Below are 26,749 nucleotides of genomic sequence, written 5' to 3' on the forward strand. Positions count from 1 at the left end.
AAAATATAATTTCCTAAGTTCACAAAATATAACATATTTATATGGAAAGTTGATCCAGGAAATATTGGATTGCCTCTTAGGGGACAAAAAAGGATTCTTTCCCCCTCTAGTGCAAATTGGATCATGCTTTATTGTTTTTTTGCCTTTCTCTGGATCAACTGTAGGTAAAGGATTGTGTATATAGGGGTTTCTGTGTGTGTGTGTGTGTGTGTGTGTGTGTGTGTTTGTTTTTCCTCTGGGTTGAAGTAGAAGGAGTTGTGTCTTTTTTCAACCAGACTGAGTTTGTAACTATACAGTATACAGTATATATCACCTTAGTTCAACTGACTTCTTTGCTGATAAACAACTATTACTAAGTGTAGGTATGTGATACCTTTTTTAAAATTTTTTTTCTAGAACAGTTACCAATTTACACATCAGAGTATTAAACTGTCAAAAATAAAACTAGATACTTTCCACTTACCGGAGGACCTTGAAGCCCAGGTTCTCCATCATAACCTCGCTCCCCTTTTATACCCTGGAAGCAAACATTGAGGATGATAAAGTAAGAAACGTGTAAAACAGCTGAAGAACTCAATTAAAATATGCCTGCTCCAGATATTTCCCTAGCTGAGATACCACAAGCAGTACTTTATTTGGCCATACCTTGAGCCTCATCGTTAATTACAATAAATAATAAAGTGCTGAAAATGCATTTGCATCTAGGTGGAAACTGATTTTCCTGCCTGAATGTATTGTGTAAACTGTATTTGATTCATTGCTTGTTCATGCTAAAGCTACAGAAGCTAGAAGCATCATGTTTGCTGCTGCTTGCTGGCCTCTTGGTAAACTTAATAGATTTCTGAATAACCATTTGTGAACAAACACAAAAGAAACATTTTTCTTAAAGTAGAACTAATCAATTCAGTGAAAATTACACATTGTGTCAATTTGAACAAAGTATTTTTGTTGTTTTTTTGGGGTTTTTTTTACTCCTATAACGTATATTTTAAGCCGGTATGGTTAAGAGCCCTGCACATTTCTATGGCACATAGCTTCTCGTACAGGAGTTGTATACCATAGTTGCAAATGCATGACCCTCTATGTCGCTGTTATTCAAGGATGAGGGGGCATTTTAGAATGAGTAGCCAGCTGTCACAATAGACTTTCAGTCAGAAGATCCAGGCACTCAGTATGTTGGTGTGTCAGCTTGTAGTTCTCAGAAGCTCATAGAACATAGTTGATATCTGTGTTCCTGCAGTTAAGATTCCTGTCACAGTGAGATACTGCAGGAGTTGTTATCCTATGGAAGGAAGCACCCTTGCTGTTGGAACCACCAGTTCAAATAAGACATAGGAATGCATGATCACATGGTCTGTACAAGGCTGTACATGTTTTACTAATGAGCAACAAGTGACATCTCTGTGACTGCTGGTTTCACTGATGATACATCCAGGAAAGCAACTCTTAGTGGACACAGAGAGCAGGCACAGCTACACCACAAAGGATCCATTTCCAATCTTTCAAAGTAACATATAAAGACAACTAGTGGAAAACTTTGTTCTAGTAGACAGGTTTACTATAAAGCTGAACTTGGAAAGGAAAATTTTGTATTCAGGCCTCTTAAAGTGGTTCTACCAAAAGCGAGTAAGAGCCTTTTCAGGCTTTTTTTTTGCTTCAAGTGAGTTTTGCATTTCCATGAGGATGCACAACACACTTGAATCAGTTCAAATGCAAGTCTGAAATAGATCAGTATCCTGAATTTTGACCACAGATCTCCTTCAGGTTGCCAAATTAGTATGTGACAATCACAAAAGGCAGACTTAGTATTCCCCTACATACTATGGCAAATGATTTTGAATAATATTAACTAGCTCCAAGTGACTTGGTTTGTTGCTGTGGTAGGGGTTCCTTTAGGTTTTTATATGGGGGGCGTAATGTTTACATGTGCGTATGTTCAGGTTGTTATATGTTTCATAAATGTGTGGAGTTTTTTATAGAATTTCATTGTCATTTGCATTGCAAGGACAATAAAGTATTTATCTTATCTTATCCACCAAGGTTATCTACTTTGAGAAGTGTAGCTTCCTGCTAAAATGACATATGCATCTTACTTTATCCCTTCTCTAAACTGACCAATGATGTGCTAAGTACTGGCCAAAAGGGTCATCTGACCAGAACTTTCCAAGTTGAAAAGATTTATATAAAGTATGGTTTAAGGCCAGTAAACATAAGTTACATAGTACCATATATGGGAAGCTGCTATCAACATTCAGAATGTAAAAATTCCCAAAGATCAACTATAGGTATACAGTTGGTTAATTTTATTTTCCTAGAGTCTCTTTTCAGGAGGATAATTAGTATCTAAAAGCCCCTGAAAGTTTTAGGTAAATCAAGTTACATGTAAGGTCTTCTATAAACATGAACACATTGTGGAATTCTTTTTGCAAAACCTTGATAATTTTTAAATAAGCTGAAAATAGCATAAACGTTACTGGTCTTAACACACTTGGGGGTAGATTTACTAAGGCTCCATTTACATTAGGGCGTTTCAAATCACGGGCAGAACCACTCTTAAAGTGCTTCTACCAAAAGAAAGTAAGAGCCTTTGTCAGCTTGTTTTGTTTCAAGCAAGTTTTGCATTTCCATGGGGATGCACAACACACTTGAATCAGGGCAAATGCAACTGTTAATGAAATTTGAATGATCCCAAATGTTTTTAAAAATGTTTCCACTGATACAGGCCCTAACACTCTTGCTCTACAATTCCACAACAGCTGAAATAGCATAAAAGTTACTGGTCTTAACTCACTTTGGGATAGATTTACTAAGGCTCCATTCACATTAGGGCGTTTCAAATCACGAACAGAATAGCCGCGATGGCCAAAAATGGTTTCATGCATTTGACATGTGTTTTTCCATCCGCATTTGTCCTATGAGGTCACTTCCTTTTTATACCTTTGGACTTTATGTGCACTGTGATGTATTTGCACATGCTTACAGGCATTTGCATGCATTTTTGTGTGTTTGCAGTGTGGAAAAATGCAGCATCTGTACATTTTGTCACTGCACTGTAATGGTGTAAACTAGGAAAGTCTATGCAGCTGGAATGCAGTCAAAGTTGCATCCAACTGCATTTGGAGTCAGTGATCCCTTAGTGCAAACTGCAACCTGTTATATTTACATTATGACTTTCCAGGAAAAGTCAAGCCTTGTTTCCCAATCCCATCTCTCCCCTGTCGATTAGTGAGCCAGCCAAGCACGCAAAAAGTCCAAAAGGGAAGCTCAATAGGTTTGAAATGAGTGGTACCAAGCTGACCAGAAAATCAACATTTGCATAAAACTTTAATTGTTTATATCTAAACCTACTCATCTTTTTGAATTTCTTTTCAGTGAAAGTATTGCTAGTGCATTTGACTATTTTCTCTTCTTTAAGAAAATGTATTGAATTTCAAGAGCTACAAAACAAAATATGCATTGCAGAGAACAGGAACATTACATCATTGGTTTGACCATTTCCTTTTCATGATAAACTGGATTTGTGACAGTAATAAAATCACTTAACAATGTATATGTATGGAATATCAGATACCTTTTCCCCTTTCTGAACTTGACTATCCCCCGGTTCCTTCTGCTCTGTTGATTGTCCTGGAGGTCCAGGTGGTCCCTGTAGGCCTGGATCACCCTAAAATGAGTTTGTTAAACTGAAAGCTTGCAAAACAAGAATGTCTTCACCAAAAAAGTAGCAATGAGGTCAGCCTACATGTACTACAAACAAGATTAAACATTTGAGAAACAAATTGTTCCATGGGATTGACTTGTGATACCCATAAATGACACGTAAAATGAAAAAATAGTCATGATAAGTGCAGACAAAAATACCTTTTCTCCCTTTGATCCTTGGAAATTTAGGCCCATGTTACCCTAAGAAAGTTAGATAAAAAAGGAGTTACTGATATAAAACAATATATGAGGAAGATGAAATTTACGATGTACAGTATTATGACTGCATTCACCTTCGGTCCTGGAATTCCAGGTGGTCCTGGTGGTCCCTAAAAAAGAAACCAATTATCACCATGCAATAATTGCAACAGTAATTGATCCACAAATGTGTCTAATGGCAATTTCACTGTGTTAGATTATTCAAGACATTATAACGATCATTTATATTTGTAAGCCTTTGATAAGGGCAGGCTTTCAATGTATGCATACAGGTTTTATCCTTTTATTCCATTATAACACAGTAACAGAAAAAAAGACAGTGGTACATTAATAAGTACCTCAGTGACAGGTGGAACCCACATTAGTGTCTTAAAGAATAAGTAAAATTTGTTACAAAAATTTTATAAATACACATTTTTTTGCAGGTAAACAAATGTGCATTTATTATTTTTTGTTTCTGGAGCCTCTAAAGCATTGCACCAGTAATCAGCAGATCGCTGGTGCCATGCAGGTCTTCTGCAGACCTGTCAGTGTATCTGTGTGCCTGTACATCCTTTACAGTCAAGCAGATACCTACTGACAGGAACCCTCAATGAACTACCACGGTGATCCACAGCGCTGTGGTAGTTCATTGAGAAAACAAGCCAACAGTCGCAAAGGCTGTCGGAACTTATAGTGTTCTCATTTTTTTTTTAAATTGTGACAGCTAGCAAGGAGGGGAAGATCCCCCACTAGCTGTCACAATGGGGGCCTGGAGAGGAGTGGGGGCCAGTCTGTTCGCAACATGTTGATGTTACACCCTGAATATGGGTGTAACATGCAACATGTTACGAAAGATGAACTTGACCTTTAATTTGGCTATGCACTGAGGTTGATTTACTAAAGGAGTATAGGCTATACCAGGGGTGGACTGACCATTCGGGCACTGCCTGAGGGCCTGCGATCAGTAGGGGGCCCCATGAGATGCCCCTGGTACCATTCATAGGCTTTTTTGGGTGTGGTTTGAGTGTGGGTGAGGACACAGGGGCCCCATGATCCCCTATTGCCCGGGGGTCCATGAGTTGTCAGTCCGACCCTGGCCTATAATACATAGTATAGGCTATATGTGGCTGGCTACTATTGGCCAACATGTATGTAAACAGTCAAGTTTATTTTCTAAAGCAATACAGGCTATTTACTTTGCAAAATGAATGCTTGTGAATAAAGTGAAGCTGTATTCACTTTAAATAACCAGTAATGTGAGATATACCCCATCATAAAGAAAACTCATATTTTTTAAACCTCCCTTGTATATGATTGGGTATTCAAAGGGCACAGCTTCACCTTATTTGCTAACATTAACTTTGAAAAGTGAGCAGCTTCTACTCAGTTGGTAAATCAACACCACTATGTGTAGGGATTAAAGGGGATCAATAAAATAGAAGCTTTCTTTGTTAGCACACTCATTTTATATATATATATATATATATATATATATATATATATACATATATATATATATATATATATATATATATATACATATAAATTGTTATTGTGTGCTTATATGTAATATATACTTATTTCGAAAGTACAAATCATACCGGTAAACCTGCAGGTCCTGGACGCCCAGACGGACCCTGTATTCCTGGGGGACCCAGCAAACCCTGAAAAAAATGACAGAAGTTTCATAGAATTAAGATGATCAAAGAAATACAGAACATGATAATGAGGAAGTATCGAGCTGTGAGTTATTTATCCCATGATATTGGTTTGCTTTGGTCTGCTTGCAGACATTCACAAAGGAATCACACATTAATGTAGAGATAATCAGTGACATGTCTACAAAAAAATGGATAATGTGCAACATGGCACTGAATTAAGGGCTCCTTACTGCAAAACAGAAGTTCAGATCCAGTTCATCTTGAATATTCCTTATGTAAGCATTGCCTAAGCACAGGCTGACCACCAGACAGTCTGATTAAGAATCATATGAATATATTTGGAAAGGCAGTACAACCAAGAATTATCTTTGCGTATTGTAATATACGAAGACCAAACCTTTAATAAAAAGCTGATTACTAACTCACAGTCATAGTTTAGTCACACTGGGTTTGTTTTCCAGCATTATTTTTAATGAAAGCTCAATGTCTTTTTTAAAGACATGATTCTTATACAGAAAAACAATGCCTTGAAAAAGTATTCATACCCCTTGAAATTTTCCACATTTTGTCATGTTAAAACCCAAAATGTAAATGTATTTTATTGGGATTTTATGTGATAGACCAACACAAAGTGGCACATAATTGTGAAGTGGAAGAAAAATGATAAATGCTTTATAAATTTTTTTTTACAAATAAATATGTGAAAAATGTGGTGTGCATTTCTATGCAGCCCCACTGAGTCAATACTTTGTAGAACCACCTTTCACTGCAATTACAGCTGCAAGTCTTTTTGGGGATGTCTCTACCAGCTTTGAACATCTAGAGAGTGAAATATTTCCCCGTTCTTCTTTGCAAAATAGCTCAAGTTCTGTCAGATTGGATGGAGAGCGTCTGTGAACAGCAATTTTCAAGTCTTGCCACAGATTCTCAAGTTGGACTTTGGGTCATTCTAACAAATTAATATGCTTTGATCTAAACCATTCCATTGTAGCTCTGGCTGTATGTTTAGGGTCGTTGTCCTTCCGAAAGGTGAACCTCCGCCTCAGTCTCAAGTCTTTTGCAGACTCTAACAGGTTTTCTTCTAAGATTGTCCTGTATTTGGCTGAATCTTCCCATCAACTCTGACCAGCTTCCCTGTCCCTGCTGAAGAAAAGCATGCCCACAACATGATGTTGCCACCACCAAGTTTCACAGTGGGGATGGTTTGTTCAGGGTGATGTGCAGTGTTATTTTTCCGTCACACATAGTGTTTTGCTTTTAGGCCAAAAAGGTAAATTTTGCTCTCATCTGACCAGAGCACCTTCTTCCATGTTTGCTGTGTCCCCCACATGACTTCTTGCAAACTGCAAATGGGACTTCTTATGGCTTTCTATCAACAATGGCTTTCTTCTTGCCACTCTTCCATAAAGGCCAGATTGGTGGCGTACACGACTAATAGTTGTCCTCTGGACAGATTCTCCCACCTGAGCTGTGGATCTCTGCAGCTACTTCAGAGCTACCATGGCCTTCTTGGCTGCTTTTCTGATTCATGCTCTCCTTGCTCGGTCTGTCAGTTTAGATGGATGGCCATGTCTTGGCAGGTTTGCAGTTGTGCCATACTCTTTCCATTTTCGATTGATGTATTGAACAGTGCTCCATGAGATGTTCAAAGCTTGGGATATTTTTTATAACCCAACCCTGCATTAAACTTCTCCACAACTTTATCCCTGTCCTGTCTGGTGTGTTCCTTGGCCTTCATGATGCTGTTTGTTCACTAATGTCCTCTAACAAATCTCTGAGGACTTCACAGAGGAGCTGTATTTATACTGAGATTAAATTACATACAGGTGGACTCTATTTAATAATTAGGTGGCTTCTGAAGGCAATTGGTTCCATTAGATTTTAGTATCAGAGTAAAGGGGGCTAAATACAACTCCACACATTTCAGATATTTGTTTGTAAAAAATATTGAAAACCTTTTATCATTTTTCTTCCACTTCACAATTATGTGCCACTTTGTGTTGGTCTATTACATAAAATCCCAATAAAATACATTTCCGTTTTTGGTTGTAACATGACAAAATGTGGAAAATTTAAGGGGTTTGAATACTTTTTCAAGGCACTGTATATGTAAACACTTGTTATAACAATATAAACAATATCAGCTTATTTCTGATTTCCATTGTTCATTTTATTGTAATATTAGATTATCCACTTGACCTCCGGAAGATTTTTCCCCCTTCATGACCAGGCCATTATTTGCAAAACAGCGCTGCGTTACTTTAACTGACAATTGCGTGGTCATCCTACACTGTAGATAAATTATATTTTTGTCTTTTTTCCCACAAATAGAGCTTTCTTCTAGTGGTATTTGATCAACTCTGCATTTTTTATTTTTTGCGCTATAAACAAAAAAAAACCAATTTTGAAAAAAAAATGTATATTTTTGACTATTTGCTATAAAACATATCCAATAAAAAAATTAAAAAATTAAATTGCTTCATACATTTAGACCAAAATGTATTCTGCTACCTGTCTTTGGTAATAAAAATACCAATAAGTGTATATTAATTGGTTTACGTGAAAGCTATTGTCTACAGATGGTGGTATATATACTGGAATTTTTATTTATTTATTTTATACTAGTAATGGCGGCAATCAGAGACATATAGCAGGACTGCGGGACAGCGGCGGGCATTCTGACACTAACTGGGTACACTGGGTGGGAAATGACTTATCTGCCACTGATATCCCCAGTGACCCTAAAACAATGATCAGTCCTAATACGAAGCACTGGCACTATACTATTTACACTGGGCAGGAAAGGGTTAACATCTGGGGCGATCAAAGGGTTAACTGTGTACTGTTTTGTGCTTACTGTGTGCTGTTTTACTAGGGAACATGCTCTGCAGAGAGATAGAAAGCAGCACGTCCCCACTGACAGGAGAGAGATCTCTGTTGTTTACACTCAGATCTCTCCCCTGTCAGCTGCTCCACCAATCACCGAGTACCGGGACTTGGAGAGTGACATCTTCAGGAGCCAATAACAGCGCGGGTAGGGTGGCGCGAGCCCCCCTTCCTGGAATTGCAAAATCAGGTATATTTATGTGATATTGCACAGTGCGGCCACCCTGTAGCAGTACATCTGCTATGGGCCAGTCGACAAGTGGTTATTATTATTATAATACAGGATTTATATAGTGCCAACAGTTTATGCACATTAAAGCCCAACTGATCAATCAGCCATATGCATTCCAGGTATATCAAAACAACAGATGTTCAGGCTAGGTGGTGCAGATGTGGATCAGCACGAAAAACCATGCAGCCGGACCACCCGCACAGAGGAATGCAGACCCGCGGGCGGGGGCCATTAGTTCTAATGCGCGGCCGCATATAAGTGAACCAGGGGTCAATGTCTTCTGGTTTGTTTTCTTTCTAAGGCTAAATAGAAAAGCCTGTCCCCTGCCAGAAGCTGCAGAGTGGAATCCTTGCTCTGTGGGGAAGCAGTGGTCTCATTGCAGAAGTCAGACACACCCCCTATCCAGTCAGACCTATAGCTCTGCAATATGGAATGTTCATGCTTCCCACTGATTGGAGAGCTATGACTCTGAGTTAGCAGGGGCTGTGCTGGGTGCTTGCACTCTGCTGCTTGCTGGCTGGGGACAGGCTTTTCTACTGAGGCTGTGGTTTCTTTCTAAATAAAACAACCTAGAGGACTGAGTACACTCTGCAATGTATTTAGCTTATTGAAACAGAAAGTTGAATTGGACTTTACTATTTTTGCTTGCTATTAATGTCATCTGACAGTGCAGGTTGCTGTACTGTTGTGATTGTAGCAGAAGGAAAACAAGCTATATTCCAAAATGCCACATATAAAGCAAGATCACAGTACTGTGGACAAAATCAAAATGACTTTAATTCCTACTCTTGTTGCTGTAGTATATGTAAAAAACAAATAGTTGTGATGCCTTCTATCTAAATCTCCCACATCATTGAGGAAATATGCATACTAGCTACATGGAGTTCTATATGCTACTAAATACCTGAACACTGGAGACACTTATACAATATGCCTGCCCCAGAGGCAATGTCAGCTCCTGAACCTCTATAACCCTTATGGCACACAGCAATTTTTAATATTCATCTACAGACCTACCCAGCTACCGATAACTTTGTTTTTATTTGTGATATATAAAACTTTTTGGGAAAAACAATGCTTTCCTTTGGAGGTATTATTTTCAATAATATTCTCTTAACATTATAAAGTTAAAAGGATGCAAAATATTTGAAAACAGTACACTATAGCTAGTGTTCCTGTAAATAAAAAGTAAATTAATCTGATGTGACCAATTTAAGACCACTCCCAAATTATATTTTTTGGTGCAAATCATGTAAAGACCAAAAATGTGATACAGGCTCTTTTTTTTAGAATTTTTATTTTTTAACACAAATCTTTTCCTGTTTAGAGCTTTGCTGGTGCTGCTATTACAAGATGATATCTCTACTAGTGTCAGTATTACAAAGATTCTGCAATACATACATTTTTCTAAAGTAAAAATAATTTAAAGTGAAGTGCAACAATATGAACAACTTAAATGAAATGTGCAATATAACAAAAAATAATACATTATACAAAGTACATACATTAAAAAAAAACATTTTTCTGTAACATAGTGGTTAATATTCTTGTTCCTAAGAAACATAAAGAAAAAAAAACTGTTTCTAACACAATGTATAAATATAATTCTATAAACTTAATTTGGAATACGTGTTTAATTCACAGCAAGCAGATACTGTCATATTCAAATATTGTTTTTGTACATAACAGCATATTATTTAACAATAAAATATGTAAAAGATATGAGTTATCTGGAAGAAAGGCCATATAAAAACTTACTGGTAAACCTGGAAGACCTGGTAGTCCAGTATCACCTTTCAGCCCTGGCTGTGACACAGAAATACCGTCTCCTGGCTCCCCCTAGAGGACACATAAAAAATGCATCAGGATGTACACAACTGGGCACATTTTCTCAAGATATGGTAAATGCCTGACCTCTGGTGGCTGAAATGTAAATGGCAAGTCAAGCATTTCTACAATTTAACCTGACATAGGAGCTTGTGGTTGTGGCTGGTCATTATTATTATTATTATACAGGATTTATATAGCGCCAACAGTTTGCTTAGCGCTTTACATTGCTGACCTCCTTTAATAAATGCTTCTTGCCTGGCTGTTCTTTGCTTTCTAGTCACTTTGAAGTCAGAACACAAGATCTGCATACTAGTTTCAGGTCAGTGATCAGGAAGTATTAAACCAATTTGACAAGCATTTCTCCAAACAATAGCAGGAGGGTCAGCAAGTACTGTCATTCCATTTTAACACAGTTTTTATTAGCAGAGGTGTTAAGAGTTGTAAATATAAGTTTTTAAAGTAGAATTCTGGTCAGGCAGTAAAGTCAGTGTAATGCTAATTATGTCCAGGAAACTAAGCTGTGTAAAAGTCAGAATGTGTTCTCTTAAAATGTTATACTGTGCTTCTTTTCCTTCTCTGCATAATATATCAAGAATACATATTGTGGAAGTTGGGTGTAGCCACATGTGTAAGCTGCTCTGCCACACGCGAAGAGCGATTGACTGCATCACCATTCAGAATGTGTCCTTATGTTAAGATGTATGGCACTGGATTCCCCGGATTCATCAACAATGCTGTACCAAACAGCTGTTGGGAGGGACTGCGGCATCATAACCGGCTTTCTGCATGAGAGCAGAGGAGTTTGGCAGAGCTAGGAGTACAGCAGTGATTGGTGTTGGGAATGAAGATATGAATTAATGGATTTCTCTGGAGTCTGGATGTAATTATAGATTGGCTGCATAAGGGAGGATAGTGGAGGTTGTCATAAAGTCTTATCATTAGCATGTTTATTTTTTACAGGTGCTTATATACCACCATCATTTATGCAGCACTTTACATATAAAATATATTGTACATTCACATCAGTCCCTGTCGTCAAGGAGCTTACAATCTAAGGAACCTAACTCACATTCCTACAAACATATACTAGGGTCAATTGAGATAGGAGCCAATTAACCTCCCAGCAGTTCTTTGGAGTGTAGGAGGAAACCAGAGTAAAATCATGCAGCCAACAAGGAGAACATGCAAACTCCAGGCAGGTAGTGCCATGCTTGGGATTTGAACTGACAACCATAGTGCTGCTAGGCAGAAGGACTAACCTCTTAGCCACAGTGTTGCCCATGTGTGAAAGGATGAACATTTTAGTAAAAGTTTTTCAGTATTCTTACAAAATTGAGTTTTCATTGGAATTGTTTTGTAAAGGTATAGAGTTGATTGTATTTAATATCTGCATATGGTGTAAGACCTCAGTGGGCATTCCGTCCCATTTTACTGAAACTCCTTTTCTGAGTGCCACAAATTGAAGAGACTTACTATACACCAGCAGTCCAGCTATCTCAGATGCAGCAAGAATTTGCCTAACAAACATTTTGCATTTCAAAGTTGCAGGTTGTAAAACAAATATGATTCATATTATTCTTTATCGTATTTGTCTAATGTGAACTAATTTTCACCATAATCTAGAAAGTAATGTATATATATCTTATAAAACAGTTATATAAAACCATTTATGTGGACACATTGGGGGAGATTTACTAAAACTGGAGCATGCAATATCTGGCGCAGCACTGCAAAGCAACCAACTAGCTTCCCGGTTTTATTGTCAAAGCTTAATTGAACAAGCAGAAGTTAGAAGCTGATTGGTTACCATGCACAACTGCACCAGATTCTAAGTGCACCAGTTTTAGTAAATCTCCCCCATAGTGACAACAGATCTTGCATTTGAATAATTTATACAGCATATTAAAGGAGAAACTTTTTTGTAACTCTGCTGTATAGTTCTTGGACTAAATCTTATCACCTTCAGTATATCAGTGGTGCATTGCTTGTGCATTGTGTTCTAAAATTATTGATTTAACCTGTTAGTGCTGACGGTACAGAAATATGCGTACTTTGTGTACCCAAAGCAAACACACGTGTTGAGATCGTGTGCCCTGCGCGCCTCTGGGACATTTAGCAGCACCTCACGGTAAGTAGCAATCGGGACCTTTACGATCATGTGACCCCTGTGACAGCCAATCATGGTGGTCACATAACCCTAAACCACACCTCCCGGCATCACAAACCCCTTAAAAGGCCAGGAGGCGCCGGCACCAAGGAATTAAAGAAGAGGTGCTGTGTGGCAGCCAATACGGGACTTTTCCCTCCCCAAAAAAGGCAGAAGGACGATGGGACCAAGAAACTCTCCCGTTTGTTAACTCTCTATACTTAGGGGTATATTTATAAAGTAGTGTATGTGGCAATCTCTGCAGGTGTATCTTACTGGTGCATTTGTTATAAATTGAAGTGATTATTTCACCTGCAGTGAATTTTTGGTAAATGTCACATTCACTGCTTTATAAAGTGGCCCATACTGCTATAATTAACTAATTTGAAACATATTTAAAAAATGTTTCTCCTGTATAAAGGATGTCAATGATTAACTTCATTAATGGCAGTGAGTAATTTGGGTGGATCTGTATAGCATTTTGAGTGTTATGTAAACCTATTTAAAAATTTTTCTTATCATTTTCTCTGTTTTATGAGTGCCACACCCCGGTTCAATAAGGTATAATTGTAGACTGATGTGGGTGAAACTGAGTAGAGAAGCAGAATATAGACAGTTTAGAGTCATGGTAGACCTACCTGGTGTTTTGGTATAAACATTACAAATATTCCTCCCTTTGATTTGCTAATGGATTAAAGAATGTTCTATTACCAAAGTGAATTGTCACTTTGCAAGGGAATTTTCATTTAGTTCTGTAAATGAAGTGAAGAACTGCTGACTACAATCATATGACCATGGTAAAACAAAAAATACTGATTCATAATTGAGTATTTTTGGAAAGTGTATTTTTTACTACATTTACTAAGCTAAGTGAACATTCCTTTGCAAATTGGAATCTAAAACTGTCTTTGACAAAAAAATAAAGTGACTTACTTTTAAACCTGGAAATCCAGAAGGACCCTGGAAAGAACAGAGAAAACTAATTTGAACATCTCAATTCTGTATATATCGATTAGATATGATAGATATGATTTGCTAAAGGAGCTGAGAATCTCACCCTCAAAATTGTGCGAATATTCACTAAAATTATCCAATCGTGTGAAAAGCACATTCTTGTTCACTTTGAATATCCAATCATGTACAGATGCTTTTCACACGACTGGACACAGAGATTAGTAGTAAATCAGTGCAAATGTTTATATCCTAAACAGAGGAGTCCTACACAATCTACCACAAAGCATTCTGAAACAAAATAATTATTTAATTATATGCCCATAAAAGCTGCTATGAAACAGATAAAGTTTAATAAAATAAAATGGCAATAAAAGTTTAAAAGGAACTTCTGAACAAAATTTAAATATGAAAAGCACTCTATATTACTAGGAAAACAGAATGTATTATACCTTATTCAATACTGTATTATAAATATAAAATGAAAGTATAAATTATAAACCCTAACATTGACATTGGGAAAGTACTGCTTATCATAAACCAAATATTTTGTTAAGGTTCTCCTTGTTTTAATCTTTTCTTTTTTCTCAGTATTGCTGATCATTTCCAGCCCCTTTCAGCCACTTTCTGTCCACATACACTCACCTTACCATTGACATATGCTTAATAATGGTGACAGTGGTGGATATGTGTGTTCAATGTGTGTTGGCACAGCCACTTGTATTCCCCACCAGAGTCTTATGTAACAAGGCGACAACATAGATGAGCGTTTGGGAGAAAAAAGTCACTTTATAGCAAAAAATGTCTGAATAAGAGCCTCCTTCATATAATGTCGCAGCATACCATGTACTTGAAGATTATAATCTGTTTTATTTGTAGAGTTCAAGTAAGCGAATTAATGTAACATTTCAAAACTTCACAGGATTTCTTTAGGATGATAAAAAGTGTCACTCACTTCAGTTATGCACATTTAAAAGGGATTATATTCCTCAAAAACAAGGTGGGCTGGAGACATATTAAATGAGTATTGCAAATGGTGCAGTGGCCTAGTTGCCTCATCACCCTATAAAGACAGTCTAGTGCCAGTATGAAGTGTGATGGGATATCCTGATGAGCAAGGTCCTTGATCAGCAGTCAGTAGGTATTCTTTTAATAAAAGCTGCAAGTTTAAAAAAGATCAGAAAACATCTTGAGAAATTACATTAACACGTTAAAACCTATAGGTAGTTTAGTTAATGAATTAATATCTACTGTATTCAAAAGCTTTGCGCCTAAGAAAGCAATGCCACTGAAAATGGGTTATTCTGAGTACATGGCTGCTAGGTCTTCACTGAACTACCTGTACCACTAGTTTAAGGGATCTATCTAAATATTTCTGTAACAAGGCAGAAGATACAGTAAGACTTTCATTTACAAATAACACGAAATTCTATGGTGCTATACAAAGAGCCCTCTTTATCAGGAGCTAAGAAGCACATTATGACTTGGCACAACTCAACTAGTGTTGGCTCTATATCTGGTCACTTGTGTCTCAAGAAATCAGTAATTGGGTATTTTTTTTGTACTTGCTATCTTCACCTGTTTAATTACATTCTCATGTACATTGAACTACCTACTACAAGGGTTTACCTTCTTTTTTTACAGTATATAACCAACATCATATGAAGAATTCAAAGCTTTTAAATTTTTGCAACTGCATTTTTTCATGATTTTCATATTTGGCTCAGGGCTCTGAATTGAGCAGAGTACTATTAAATGGATGGGAAAAAAGGTAGGGGGAAGGAAGCCCGGTTACATGGCTTGTCAAAGCGGCCTCTCCACCAATCACAAAGTTCTCCAATTCAGCATTAGGTATAGAGATCTCTGTGTTGCAGGCTTCACTCTGCAATCTACATATAATGAATGGGAAGTAAAATTAAGGCCATGGTGTGGACTAATACTCAGGAGTCAAAGGAAGAGCTCAAAGCAGTATTTGCTCTCCATTTTAAATCGGTCTCCTAATGTCTATTTAAGTCCGGGTCACACTGATGCGGTGCGGGATTCACAGTGAATTCTGTGTGTTTCCCTCACCCTGTCAGAATCAAGCTCAGTTCATGTGAACCACTGCCGGTGTCTATGTTAAGTTAACGACACCCCAAAAGGTTCACAGAACGCAGTGCGATTGGGTGAATCAGATCGTACCTATGCGATCTGATTCAAATTTGAAAAAAAAGGTGTATGGACCTTTCCTAAGGGTGCGGTGCAATTTGTACCATACAAAATGAATGGCTCAATACGCACTGCAAAGAATCACAGATTTTAACAGGAATGCGGTGTGATTCCTATCCGAATCACGTGCGGTTTCCCACACCACTATGGCGTCTTTAATTTCTAATGCCAATATTGCCTTTATGTGGTTTGACTAAAGGGAGCTTTATGACTATTTAACAAAATGGATTTCTATTTTGGCCCGAAATATATTTGTTCATACAGTTATCCAACACAGAAACTCACTTGTGAAAAAGGAATCAAAGGAATACACATTTAAATTAAACACACAAAAAAACAAAAGCAGGACAGGACATCTCAGTGGACAGAGTGAACATAACATTCAGTTCTTACCTGGGGACCTGGTGGACCTGGGAAACCCGCACTTCCTGGAAAGCCACGTTCTCCCTATAAATAGCGTATTAGGAGGTTAGACATAATCATAACGTATATTAACTTTACTATATAATGTAGTGTGCGTTATATTCATATAATAGATTTTATAACCAATAATATGAAATGCTAGCCATTATTCTCAAAGTGCCCATGACACCAAGGTGACACTAAACAGTAACAGGATTTGCAGACAGGCATCTGACTGACCTCCAAAAGTGAATCTGACTGCAGGTCAATAAATAAATACTGTTGGCTCCATCTTATCAGGTGAAAACAACAGTGATAAAATCTGTATGAAGAATCTGTAGGCCTTGTAGCTACGATCTGCTTCAACAATCTTCTGCTAACAGTGTCTACCAATACCTTATAGCCATGACACAGTCGTCTGGAATGGGCAAATGTCAACTCAAGTCCATGAGAACATATTGAAAAACATTAACATGAGGTGAGTGAATACTGGTTCACCAACAACAAAACCTCTTCCTGTGTAAAGGTCATATAAAGACCCAGACATGTAGTTAGAAGAGCGGGAGTAAAACAACAGCCTGATTTTGTATTATTTAATAAAGCAGAGAGCAGCACCCAATGTACAAAGGGCTCATATCATAAAACAATATTCACTGATCTGCTGGCCTTATCCAGTTCTCCACACTTTTTACTGCCTTATTAAAAACGCTATTCAGTATACTATATCCATTACTGTTTTCTCTTTGTTCTTCCATTTCCCATTAGGGTTAGCTATGACACCCAGAATAACATCACTTTGCCTTATACCTTTGTTCCATTGCATCCTGGGATACCTGCAGGCCCAGGGGCTCCATCTTGACCTGGCAAACCCTGAAAAAGAAATGTAATACTAAAAGTGAAATATTACCCACAGAACAGCTGTGAACATTATCAGTGACAGGGTAATGTGTCCCAATATCCTCACCCCACCAAACAAGTTCACATAATGAATTATAAGCATACAAACAAGAGGAATTAGAAGTAAAGTAGAAAAGAGTGTTTGTTCTTACAGGCAATCCGGGTGATCCTGGAAATCCTGGAAGTCCTGGAGGTCCCTGTGAACAGAGTAGTGGAATTAAATTTGATTGTCATGTTTATGCTTTTCTAAACACAATAATGATATTTGTTAATAATTTATCTAGAATGGGTGCAGGAAGCACAACAGTGCCTAAGCTTAGGCCTAAACATCTTAGAATTTATGATTCAAAGTGACTGAAGGAAGAACAATTCTTGTTGCTAAACAACATCTAACAAATCATTTATTTCACTTTAATGCCACATAGGAGAAAGACAGGCAGAATGTGATTAGACAAAAAGACCAATTCTGCCCAAGCAGATCACGACAAAAGATTAACTTTTATATCCTATGTCAGCCTATACTCACTTCCCATCTACTTACTCCCTTCCCACTCCTTTCTCCACTGGGAGCAAATAAAAATCTACCCAGCACAAGTATGGGGGGAGCATGTGGTTTACCCCCCTTCCTCCCATACGACAATGTTGGTACTTAGAAATGGTTTGTTCAGGCTACTTGATCCATCACATAGGGGTGGGGAGAGAGTCTTCAGCCATGTGTAAGTTTTAACTAGTATTGACTAGGAACTCCTGGCAAGGAATTTTGTGGTGGGCCAGAAAAGATAAGTATAGGTTCTGCATAGGCTGGCTTTAAAGTGAACTCATTGCTTTGTCCTGTGTAGGCAAAGCACTTTCACTCAAGAGGCCCATTACAGTTGTGCTTGTAGAGGCATTTACTGTTGATCTGCAGACATAGTATTCCTGTCTGTACAGGTATGACAACTGTGCTACACGTGTAAAATTATATCACTAGGCAGTTGACAAGACATCACTGTGGGAATAAAGCTGTCACAGCTTCAAGGCACTAATAAACCAAGCATTCTGGTACATGCATTATATTTAAAAGTGTGACAATTGAATTTAACCATCTTATAACCATAGCAGTTCTTTCTTTTCAGCTTTGTCTTTAATTTATTTATTATTAACTAATCCATAATGGGATAATAAAGTATTAAAAATGTAACGCCTAACTTTTAAAATTTAACTAATGACTTTGATTTATCTGATTTTACTAGGGCAGAGGTGTGTAGAGCATTGTTCCAGGCTAGGAAGCTTAAGTGGGAACATAACATAAGAACATAATAAGTGGGTCAATCATGTGAGGAATACCCTCCACTTGGAGCATATAATATTTCAGCATAGAGGGTTTGCAAGGGAAATTTGAGAAGGTGTGGGGTAGTTGGTTTGCAGTATTGGGTTTGTCACCCCTTGATTTAGTTATGGATAGACTTTTATGAACACTCAATGGTGTGAATTCCCTACCTTGCCAAAAAATTTGAGAGTTACAATTACTGACAATGATTCTATAAGTGTATGTAAACCCTAATAATTAGCTGCTCCTGATTGCTTCATTTTCCTTTCTTAGCTTGAGGCACTAATGATACCTGATCAGTCTTTGTATGCGCTTTATCTGTTATAATTTGCATTTTGAGATGATTGTAGAATGCTGATGGTGATGTGCATTTGATAATTTTGAAGATCTGCATTTTTCCCCATTGTTCTATAAATGTGTATTGGTTTTTCCATGCATTTGTGGATCTGTTTTGTTTCCTCTTTTCTTTTTACTCGATAAACTTTTTCCTGATTTAAAAAAAAAGAATTAACCTCCAAATAACATTTTGTGCATACAAAATAAAATGACCCAATATTTATTCAGCAATCGATGTTATTTTTACGTGAACTATGTCTATCAAGTGTAACTTCACATCTTTAAATTGATGCAGCTACAAAATTAAAACTACTATATTACAGTTTAAAGTGTGCAAATAGATAATGCAAACTACCCAACACTTTTCTCTAAATATTGCTCTATTGCTTGCTATGGTAACGTTTTTCTTTCACTTTTTTTTTACTCACTTACAGGCATATGAATTTATTTAATAAGGTGTGCCTGTAAGGCAGCTCTAAGATGGGCAATTTTGTTTTTTGTTCAACCAGCAGATTTAACAAAAAAAAATGTATCTTATTTCCCCATCTACACATTTGAAGTGGATGGGATAATCCTCCCCGCTAAGCTATTGTATTCTGACAGTGTGGCGACTTCCCTCCTTTTAGAATACACTGATCAGCGCTGCTGTCTATAACCAGCAGCGCTAATCAAGTGGGGAAAATCCAACAGGGCGTTTGTACAAAAGTAGAACGGTAGATCATCTTCTGTACCACCTCCCTGACCATACATGGATCAAAATTGGCCTGGTCCCCGCTGAACCAGCTGAATTTCTGTCCATGTATGGCCAGCTTTGCTATGCTGATGAGCAGTAAGGGACTAAAGCATTATAATAAAGTGTATGTTACAATTACTAAAGTGTTATAATATTGCTTAATAGTTATAAATGACAGCCATAATCACATAGTGGGGTGCAAATGGAGCCCAAGCCTGACAGAAGTTTGAATTCACTACTTAGCCCAAAAATTTGAGAGTTACAATTACTGACAATGTTTCTATAAGTGTATGTAAATCCTAATAATTAGCTGCTCTTGATTGCTCCATTTTATTCCGTTTTATGTTTGCTAAGTGCATATTTTTTTCCTTGACACTTACAAAGAGATATTTAGTAACAGGTTCTTCCAACTAAACGTCATCTGATTTCATCTGTTTTGTAAGTGTCAGACAAAGTGCAAAGGCTTCCTGTGCAGCAAAATAGCTTGGGAAATGCCATGGCGCTCTTAATTTCTAATGCCAATATTGCTCTTATGTGGTTCCTCATTAAACCATCTAAAGCCTTAGTGCTCAACACACTACCCGCCGGATTTCTGTGTGCTGTCTGCTAGGTGCTGGGCTTGGTCTTCCACTTGTTGGCCACCAAAGGAGCAGTGTCTGCCAAAAGCTGAAAAATTCTCAGAGTTTCAGCACCTGTCACTGTAATAAAGACTCTACTGACAGGTAGAATGATCTCTACCTGACAGTACAAGAGAAACTCCTGACCTAAAACAGAAGAAGCCAACCATTGGCTCATTTTTTTTTCCTCTTCTTTAATTTGCATTCAAAAAGCCTTTATTGTAAAGTCCTGGGGACAGAGACATCAGTGTGGGACTATGTGATTAAAGTGATATTAAACCCAAGATAAAAAATATAAAATATTGCAGCTTACCAATCATTAGATGTGGTCGCTGCATTAGTAATATTTTTTAAGCTTTTTATTTACTGATAATCTGGCCAGTAATACACCTCCTGTATTAGAGTCTCTACACTCAAGATGAAGGAGCACAGGGGGCATCTATGGACAGCAGCATTGTTAATCTGGCTGAGGAGAGTGTTAGATGTACTATCAAATTTAAATACACTAACAAATTGAAGCCAAACTCCAGTTCACACTTTATAGGCTGTTACATCAACAGTTTTTTTTCCCTTTTGGGATAAAGGTTTTATATAAATTAATAAAAGCTGACGAACAAGAAATCCTAAAAAAGAGAACAAATGCAGCCACCACTTCTAAAAAATTTTGGGTTTAAGTAACCCCTGCTTTAAGTAACCCCCAAAGTTCAGAGGTTAAATTTCACTGCTACTAATCACCAGGGGGTTTAAAACAATGCCAATGACCATTATCGGGGGGGGGGGGGGGGCAATGGGCTGCCTTAAAGTGGCAATAAACACATAAGCAGTGGTGGTTGCATTTGTTTTCCTTTTCAGGATTTCTTCTATTTTCATCTGGTGATCCTGTCAGTAAGTCTGTTGTTTTTCAAAAGAACAAGCTCTTGCAGATGTAGCTTGATGGCTGCATTAGTATTCTTTTTTAGACTTTCTTACTTTTATTTTTACCTGTTGATCCTGCCAGCAAGTCTGTTGTTTTTCAACAGAACAAGCTGTGCTGCAGATGAAGCAGTTAGAAGATTGAGACAAGTCATTTAACACTGATCAATTAGACAATGATCAGCTATTATTTATTTATTTGTGTAAAACCTTTATCCCAAAAGGAACAAATCTGTTTGCTGTAACTGCTTAACTGCTTATAAAGTATTAGCTGGTGTTTGGCATCAATATGTTAGTGTAGTTAAATCTACTAGTACATCTCACACTCTTCTATACCCCAGACTGAAAATGCTGCTGTTCAAAGGTGTCTCTGTGCTCCTTCATCCAGCATGCAGGCACTCCAATACAGGAGGCGTGTTACTGGGCAGATGAAAACAGTGGGAAAAAAGCGATTGCAGCCACTACATCTAATTACTAGTAAGCTTCAATATATTACATTTTTGGCTTTGAGTTTATTATCACTTTAACACATGTCAGGAGCTGCACTTGAGGCCCACTATCATTTTCAGACCACTGATCTAAAGTATATCATACACCAGGTCATCCTGTCAAAAACTGACACATAAATCCCAATGCCGGCTATGTAAAGGATAATCTCAGGACAGGAACTCAAATAATATAGATTTTATATATCACAGATGGATATACAGCCCATTATAGAAGTAAGTTATATATACATACACAGAAAGATATTTCAATTTACAATGTCAGTAATACAGGTATACATTACATACTCTTATTCCTTTGGGTCCAATAGGTCCTTGTTGTCCATCATCACCCTAACAAAGAAGGCAACAGAATGTGTATTAGATGTTACCAATCATGACCTAGTTTGTTTTATTATTTATTCAAACTATACATACAATGCATGCCAATTATACATTTTATTTATATACTTGTTTATCTTACTTACTGGTACGATATGTTTCCTTATGTAAGATTGAGAAACAAAAACACATTGTCATTAAATTATTGCACTGAATTACAAGTTCACTTTATTCATCATCTGATATAGATATTTAAAATATGATTAATCAATAACATTTTGACATAGAAACCAGTGCATGATATGGATAATAAACGCTGAATCTAGGTCATGCTGCAAAGTGATGCAGGGCAATTAAAAGAAAATCAAGACTCTTTAAATAACAGAAAAATCTGCAGTGATAAGAAATAAAAGAATGAGGCAATGTCAAAGTCAATGAGATGAATAAAGGAGTGAAGACTGTTCACAAAGTCAACATTAACTTTGCTTAGTGAATGATTAAGCTGTATTCCCTTCAATCATCCAAACATCTGCAGACAAATTCTGTTTTTGTTTATTATTTCCTTTGCACATCAATGGGTATTTAAAGTCAGCAAAGACAAACATCATTTACGTTAAGTAGCTATTGTCTTTGCAAAGTAAACAGTCTCTACTTTAATAAATCAATCCCATAGTTCTGTATCACTCTTTCAACATGATTGTAGATTGTACTGCCATCTTGTGAGCAACATCATTGCTGCACTTTAGAATGGACACACGGGACAAGCCTAGCACAGCACAGTGCAGTGATATACCCAGTACTCTTACAATTCTATAGAGATTGATGGAGGAGGACCTTTTGCACCTGACCACACACTGGGTTAACATTGCAGAGGCATGACAAAGTGTGCAGAAAGTTGATTTATTTCTAAACATCCTTTAACTTCATTTCTGGCTCTGTGTGTTTGCTAACCACGCTCTCATAGAAATGCTGGATAACATGTAAGTGCTGTACCATATAAAACAGATGTAATATATAAAACAGATGGCTGACCATGTGTAGTGTCATCAGCTACAAGTGCTGGGGTTTGGACAGGCTGTATCTGGCATTTGGCAATGATGAAATGGGGCAAAATAGTGACACTCACATTAGGTTATTTGAAAAGTATGAGGGCTGGCATGAATGCTCTGGATGACATAGAAAACTGTATTTAAAGTTAATTAAAGCTGAATGAACAATAGTTCATTTTCATTACAAAGAAAAAAAACATTGCATTACATGGAAGATTAATCAATTCCCAGTAACCGGGAAGAGGTTTCTGAAAAGCAGCGATGTGACCCCCTCGCTGAAACTACAAATCTCATCATGTGAGAATCAATGTACAGAATGGATGGGCATGTAGGTGAGACTGTGGCATGTCAAATTATGCAGTTACAGTGCAAGGTTCAGACTGGGAGTCCGAAACTTCTATGTCTACCCACTGCAGTGAGCGGTGATGTAATTACATCAGAAATACAGTGGGAAATATGGAAGACCAGTGACCAGGGAATAGCACACATAGTGGACATCACTCTTATGGACAAGACATTAAATGGGCAGGGGATTCTTCTATGAGAAAAGAAGGTTATATTTCTCAGTGCCAGAATGACTTCATAGTCATACTCAAACAGAAAGAAAGTCTTTAAAGGAGAAGGATAACCAAAGCTTTTTTTGGCTGTCTTCTCCTATGGATCACAGGAGTACAGTTCATTCTGCATTCCTGTGGCCTGTTTTCAGCCAACAGCAGGCTAAAACCTGCTGTCAGTTGATGTCACAGAGCTGGTCCAGGCTCTGAAAAGATCTTGACCATATGGTTGGGATCCACCCAGAAGCCTGGACTTGCAGCTGGCTCAGCCTCTCTGCTGCACTGCTGGGAGATTTAGCCAGCCAACCTCTCCACTCTCTAACCTGGCGCTCCAGTGAGCATTGGAGGGGCAAAGCAGAGAGCTGGTGACTGACAGTCACTATCTGCTCAAAGCAGAGGGGAGACGCGAGCGATCAGCAGTGTTTAATTGCTCAGTTCCCTATGCATAGCAGGTGGTGGTTCGATGCTGCATCCACCTAGGTGTTTACTCTTATTGCCAACTTTTGTGAAGTGTCAAAAAGTGCACTACAGCATACTGCTCTGTGGTTTAGGGTTTAGTGCTGTGCGATGGGCTGTGCTGCAGGTGAATGTAGAGAGTCTGCATTTTTCACAGGGCACTGCACTGCACATCAACTCCATTTTGGTGTGATTAGGGCACATATAAAGAATTGTTTTCTATGTGCCCTTGTGATGATCTGCACTGACCCAGTGAAGATTAACGCAAATAATCACAGTGTGAACGAGCTCAAAAACTGGACTTTAGAGCCTTTGTTGTGACCTTTAAGAAATAAATAATTCACATTAAAAGCAGACAGAGAGGTCAGGAATGGCTTGCTGTAAAGTTCTTTTACACTGTTAAGAATACTGTATGTAAATGATTTAATGTCCATAGTCTGGAAACAGGTATACTTTAAGAAAGCACTGCTTGGTGGAAAAAGGAAAGGTTGCTTTAAAGCACACCTGACCCTAACCTAGACAAGTTAAACCTGCTACAGGCTAAAAACATTACACATGCCCATAGATACCTTCTGAAGCACCCTTGTGTGCTCTCATATGAAAATATCAACACTTCCTAGAAGTATTAGGATCTGGCACACCATTCCTCACACCTTTCAGCCAGCCAACCCTTATGGTGGGCATCCTAATTAGTCAAAAAAAGGTACCGAAGGGCAGTGGGGCAGACCTACCCAACACTGCTAAGAAATGCTAATATCTGAATAAAAAAACATCCTAAGATTTGGTGCTCTAGAGTACTTAAAAAGACCTTTACACTTGCATTTTAATCCTGCAGTCAGACTGCTTGTTTAAAGTTGAATTCCAGCTTAGCCCTAACTACTCATAAAACTCCCCCCTCCTAACACATGTGTAAGAAAGATGTATATAGTTACCTATTTTCAGGCTGCTCCAGTCCAGTCATGTGAACCCACTCCCTTGTGTCAACCAGTGCAGCTGCAAGGGAGAGGAGGAAGTGCCAACAATGGAAGGTGATGGGTAATTATACCATTTCACGTTTTACTCCCCTCCCCTGCAGAGCCACTTGCAGACACAAAGAGGATCATGTGACTGGACTGGAGCAAGCTGAAAATAGGTAATTATAGACATCTTTCTAAAGCAGCCCATAGATGGATCAAAATTCTGCCAGTTCAGCAGCAACTGGCCAAATTTCAATTCATGTGTGGCCATTATGTTTGTACAAGAGTCAACCTACTTCTAGCCATGCTGGAAAATTCCCTCTCAATCAGTGCTGCAGGCTATCAGTATATAATGCCCCTTGTATTGAACCAACCCACTATTATTCAGATAAAACAAATTAAGGCTAATAATAAAGGCTAAGTTACCTTTGGACCCCGAAGTCCAGGTGGTCCTTCAGGTCCTGGAAATCCAGGTAATCCAATCTGTCCTTCTAATCCAGGAAGCCCCCTCTCACCCTATCAGAAAGACAAACATCAATTGTTATTAAAGACTTAAAGCATTGCGTAATAAAACATCAACATAGCCTAGAGTTGGATTTGAATACTAAATACAAAGCATAGCATTATATTAAAGTGGTGGTAAATGTGAAGCAATAAATAAAACAAAATAAAACAACTCAAAACAAAAAACGTTCCCTACAAGGTAAAGGCATATTGTACTTGTATGCATCGCTTACTAGCACATTCTGAAAAACTTACCTTTAAAAGAAGCCCTCCAGTGGTGTGCTGTCACCGCTGACAGGGCTTCCATCTTTACTCGGTCTTCCTTTGGAGTTCGCGGGCAGCAGCTGCTTGAATGGCCGAACCGTGAAGATGTCACTCCCACACATGTGTGCAGGAGCCCCATCCACGGCACATAGTTCTGAAGGACTGGCACGGTATGCCGTTCCTTCAGAGCGCATGCGCCAGTGACATCAACAGCAGCTGCTCACTAAAATATCCATATTCATTTTACATACAGGTAAGCTTTTTTATTATTATTAGACAGGATTTATATAGCGCCAAGCAGCGCTTTACAAAATGAAGGTAGCCATTACAGTTACAATACAATTTGGTACAAGAGGAAACAGAGGGCCCTGCTCATTACAGCTTTTATTATAAGTCAGTAACAATTAGACTTCATTTACATCTACATGTTTCTAAATGTGTGGCAACCCACAAAGAACACACATACTTTACCGCGCATTACAGAAATGCACTGCAAAGGAGCATTGCGCTTGAGTTGTCATATTGTGTGGCAAACGTATGCATTTTCTTGAGGGTTGCCGTGCATTCGGAAAAGTGCAGATGTGTGCGAATGGTAAAATATGTGCAACGTGTGTTTCCGCAATGTTTTTTAAATGCATGGTGCACATGGTGCAAAGTGCACATTTTTGGGTGGCCACGTGTTTGGAAATGCACAAATGAGAGCGCAGCCTAAATGTTAACCCAAGCATGACACACACTGCTGCATGTTTTTGAAACCCTAAGCCCTGGTTCACACTAGTGTGATTTTCCAGCAACTTACAACATTCTAGTGACATGGAAAAACGCAGGTCAAGTGATAACACAGATTTTAATGTTGCTGTCTTAATTGGTCACAACTTCAGTCGCTGGGACAAAAAAAATTACTTCTTGCACTACTTTTGGGTGATTCTTGAGCTGCACGACTCCCAATAAACTGCAATGTAAAATTGCCAGCAAGTCATACATTTGTCTTAATTGCAGAAACTTGGCTGAGACTTTTAAGGCTGTGGGGTTTTTTTTTAACATTCACCTCTCCTCCCTGGTCAACCTTGCTGCCTAATAATTGTCCCTTGTGTTGACTGCTATATCCTTCTGCAG

General features: G+C 38.1%; 1 protein-coding gene across 1 annotated transcript in view; it reads right to left on the reverse strand.

Moving 5' to 3' along the window:
- COL4A5 (collagen type IV alpha 5 chain) overlaps positions 1-26,749 on the reverse strand; it is a 260,346-nt gene that overhangs the window by 147,159 nt on the left and 86,438 nt on the right. The window contains exons 3-14 of the mRNA XM_089678281.1: positions 25,292-25,381; positions 21,818-21,862; positions 17,269-17,313; positions 17,027-17,089; positions 16,211-16,264; positions 13,592-13,618; positions 10,441-10,521; positions 5,505-5,567; positions 3,996-4,031; positions 3,862-3,903; positions 3,572-3,664; positions 464-517 (exon numbers count right to left, since the gene is read on the reverse strand). Of these exons, the coding sequence (XP_089534407.1) occupies positions 464-517; positions 3,572-3,664; positions 3,862-3,903; positions 3,996-4,031; positions 5,505-5,567; positions 10,441-10,521; positions 13,592-13,618; positions 16,211-16,264; positions 17,027-17,089; positions 17,269-17,313; positions 21,818-21,862; positions 25,292-25,381 (693 nt within the window). The remainder of the gene's footprint in view (positions 1-463; positions 518-3,571; positions 3,665-3,861; positions 3,904-3,995; positions 4,032-5,504; positions 5,568-10,440; positions 10,522-13,591; positions 13,619-16,210; positions 16,265-17,026; positions 17,090-17,268; positions 17,314-21,817; positions 21,863-25,291; positions 25,382-26,749) is intronic.

This window comes from Staurois parvus, unplaced genomic scaffold (assembly GCF_062004578.1).
Source record: "Staurois parvus isolate SC_StPar_1 unplaced genomic scaffold, SC_StPar_1.0 ptg000202l, whole genome shotgun sequence".
Classification (NCBI taxonomy): Eukaryota; Metazoa; Chordata; class Amphibia; order Anura; family Ranidae; genus Staurois; species Staurois parvus.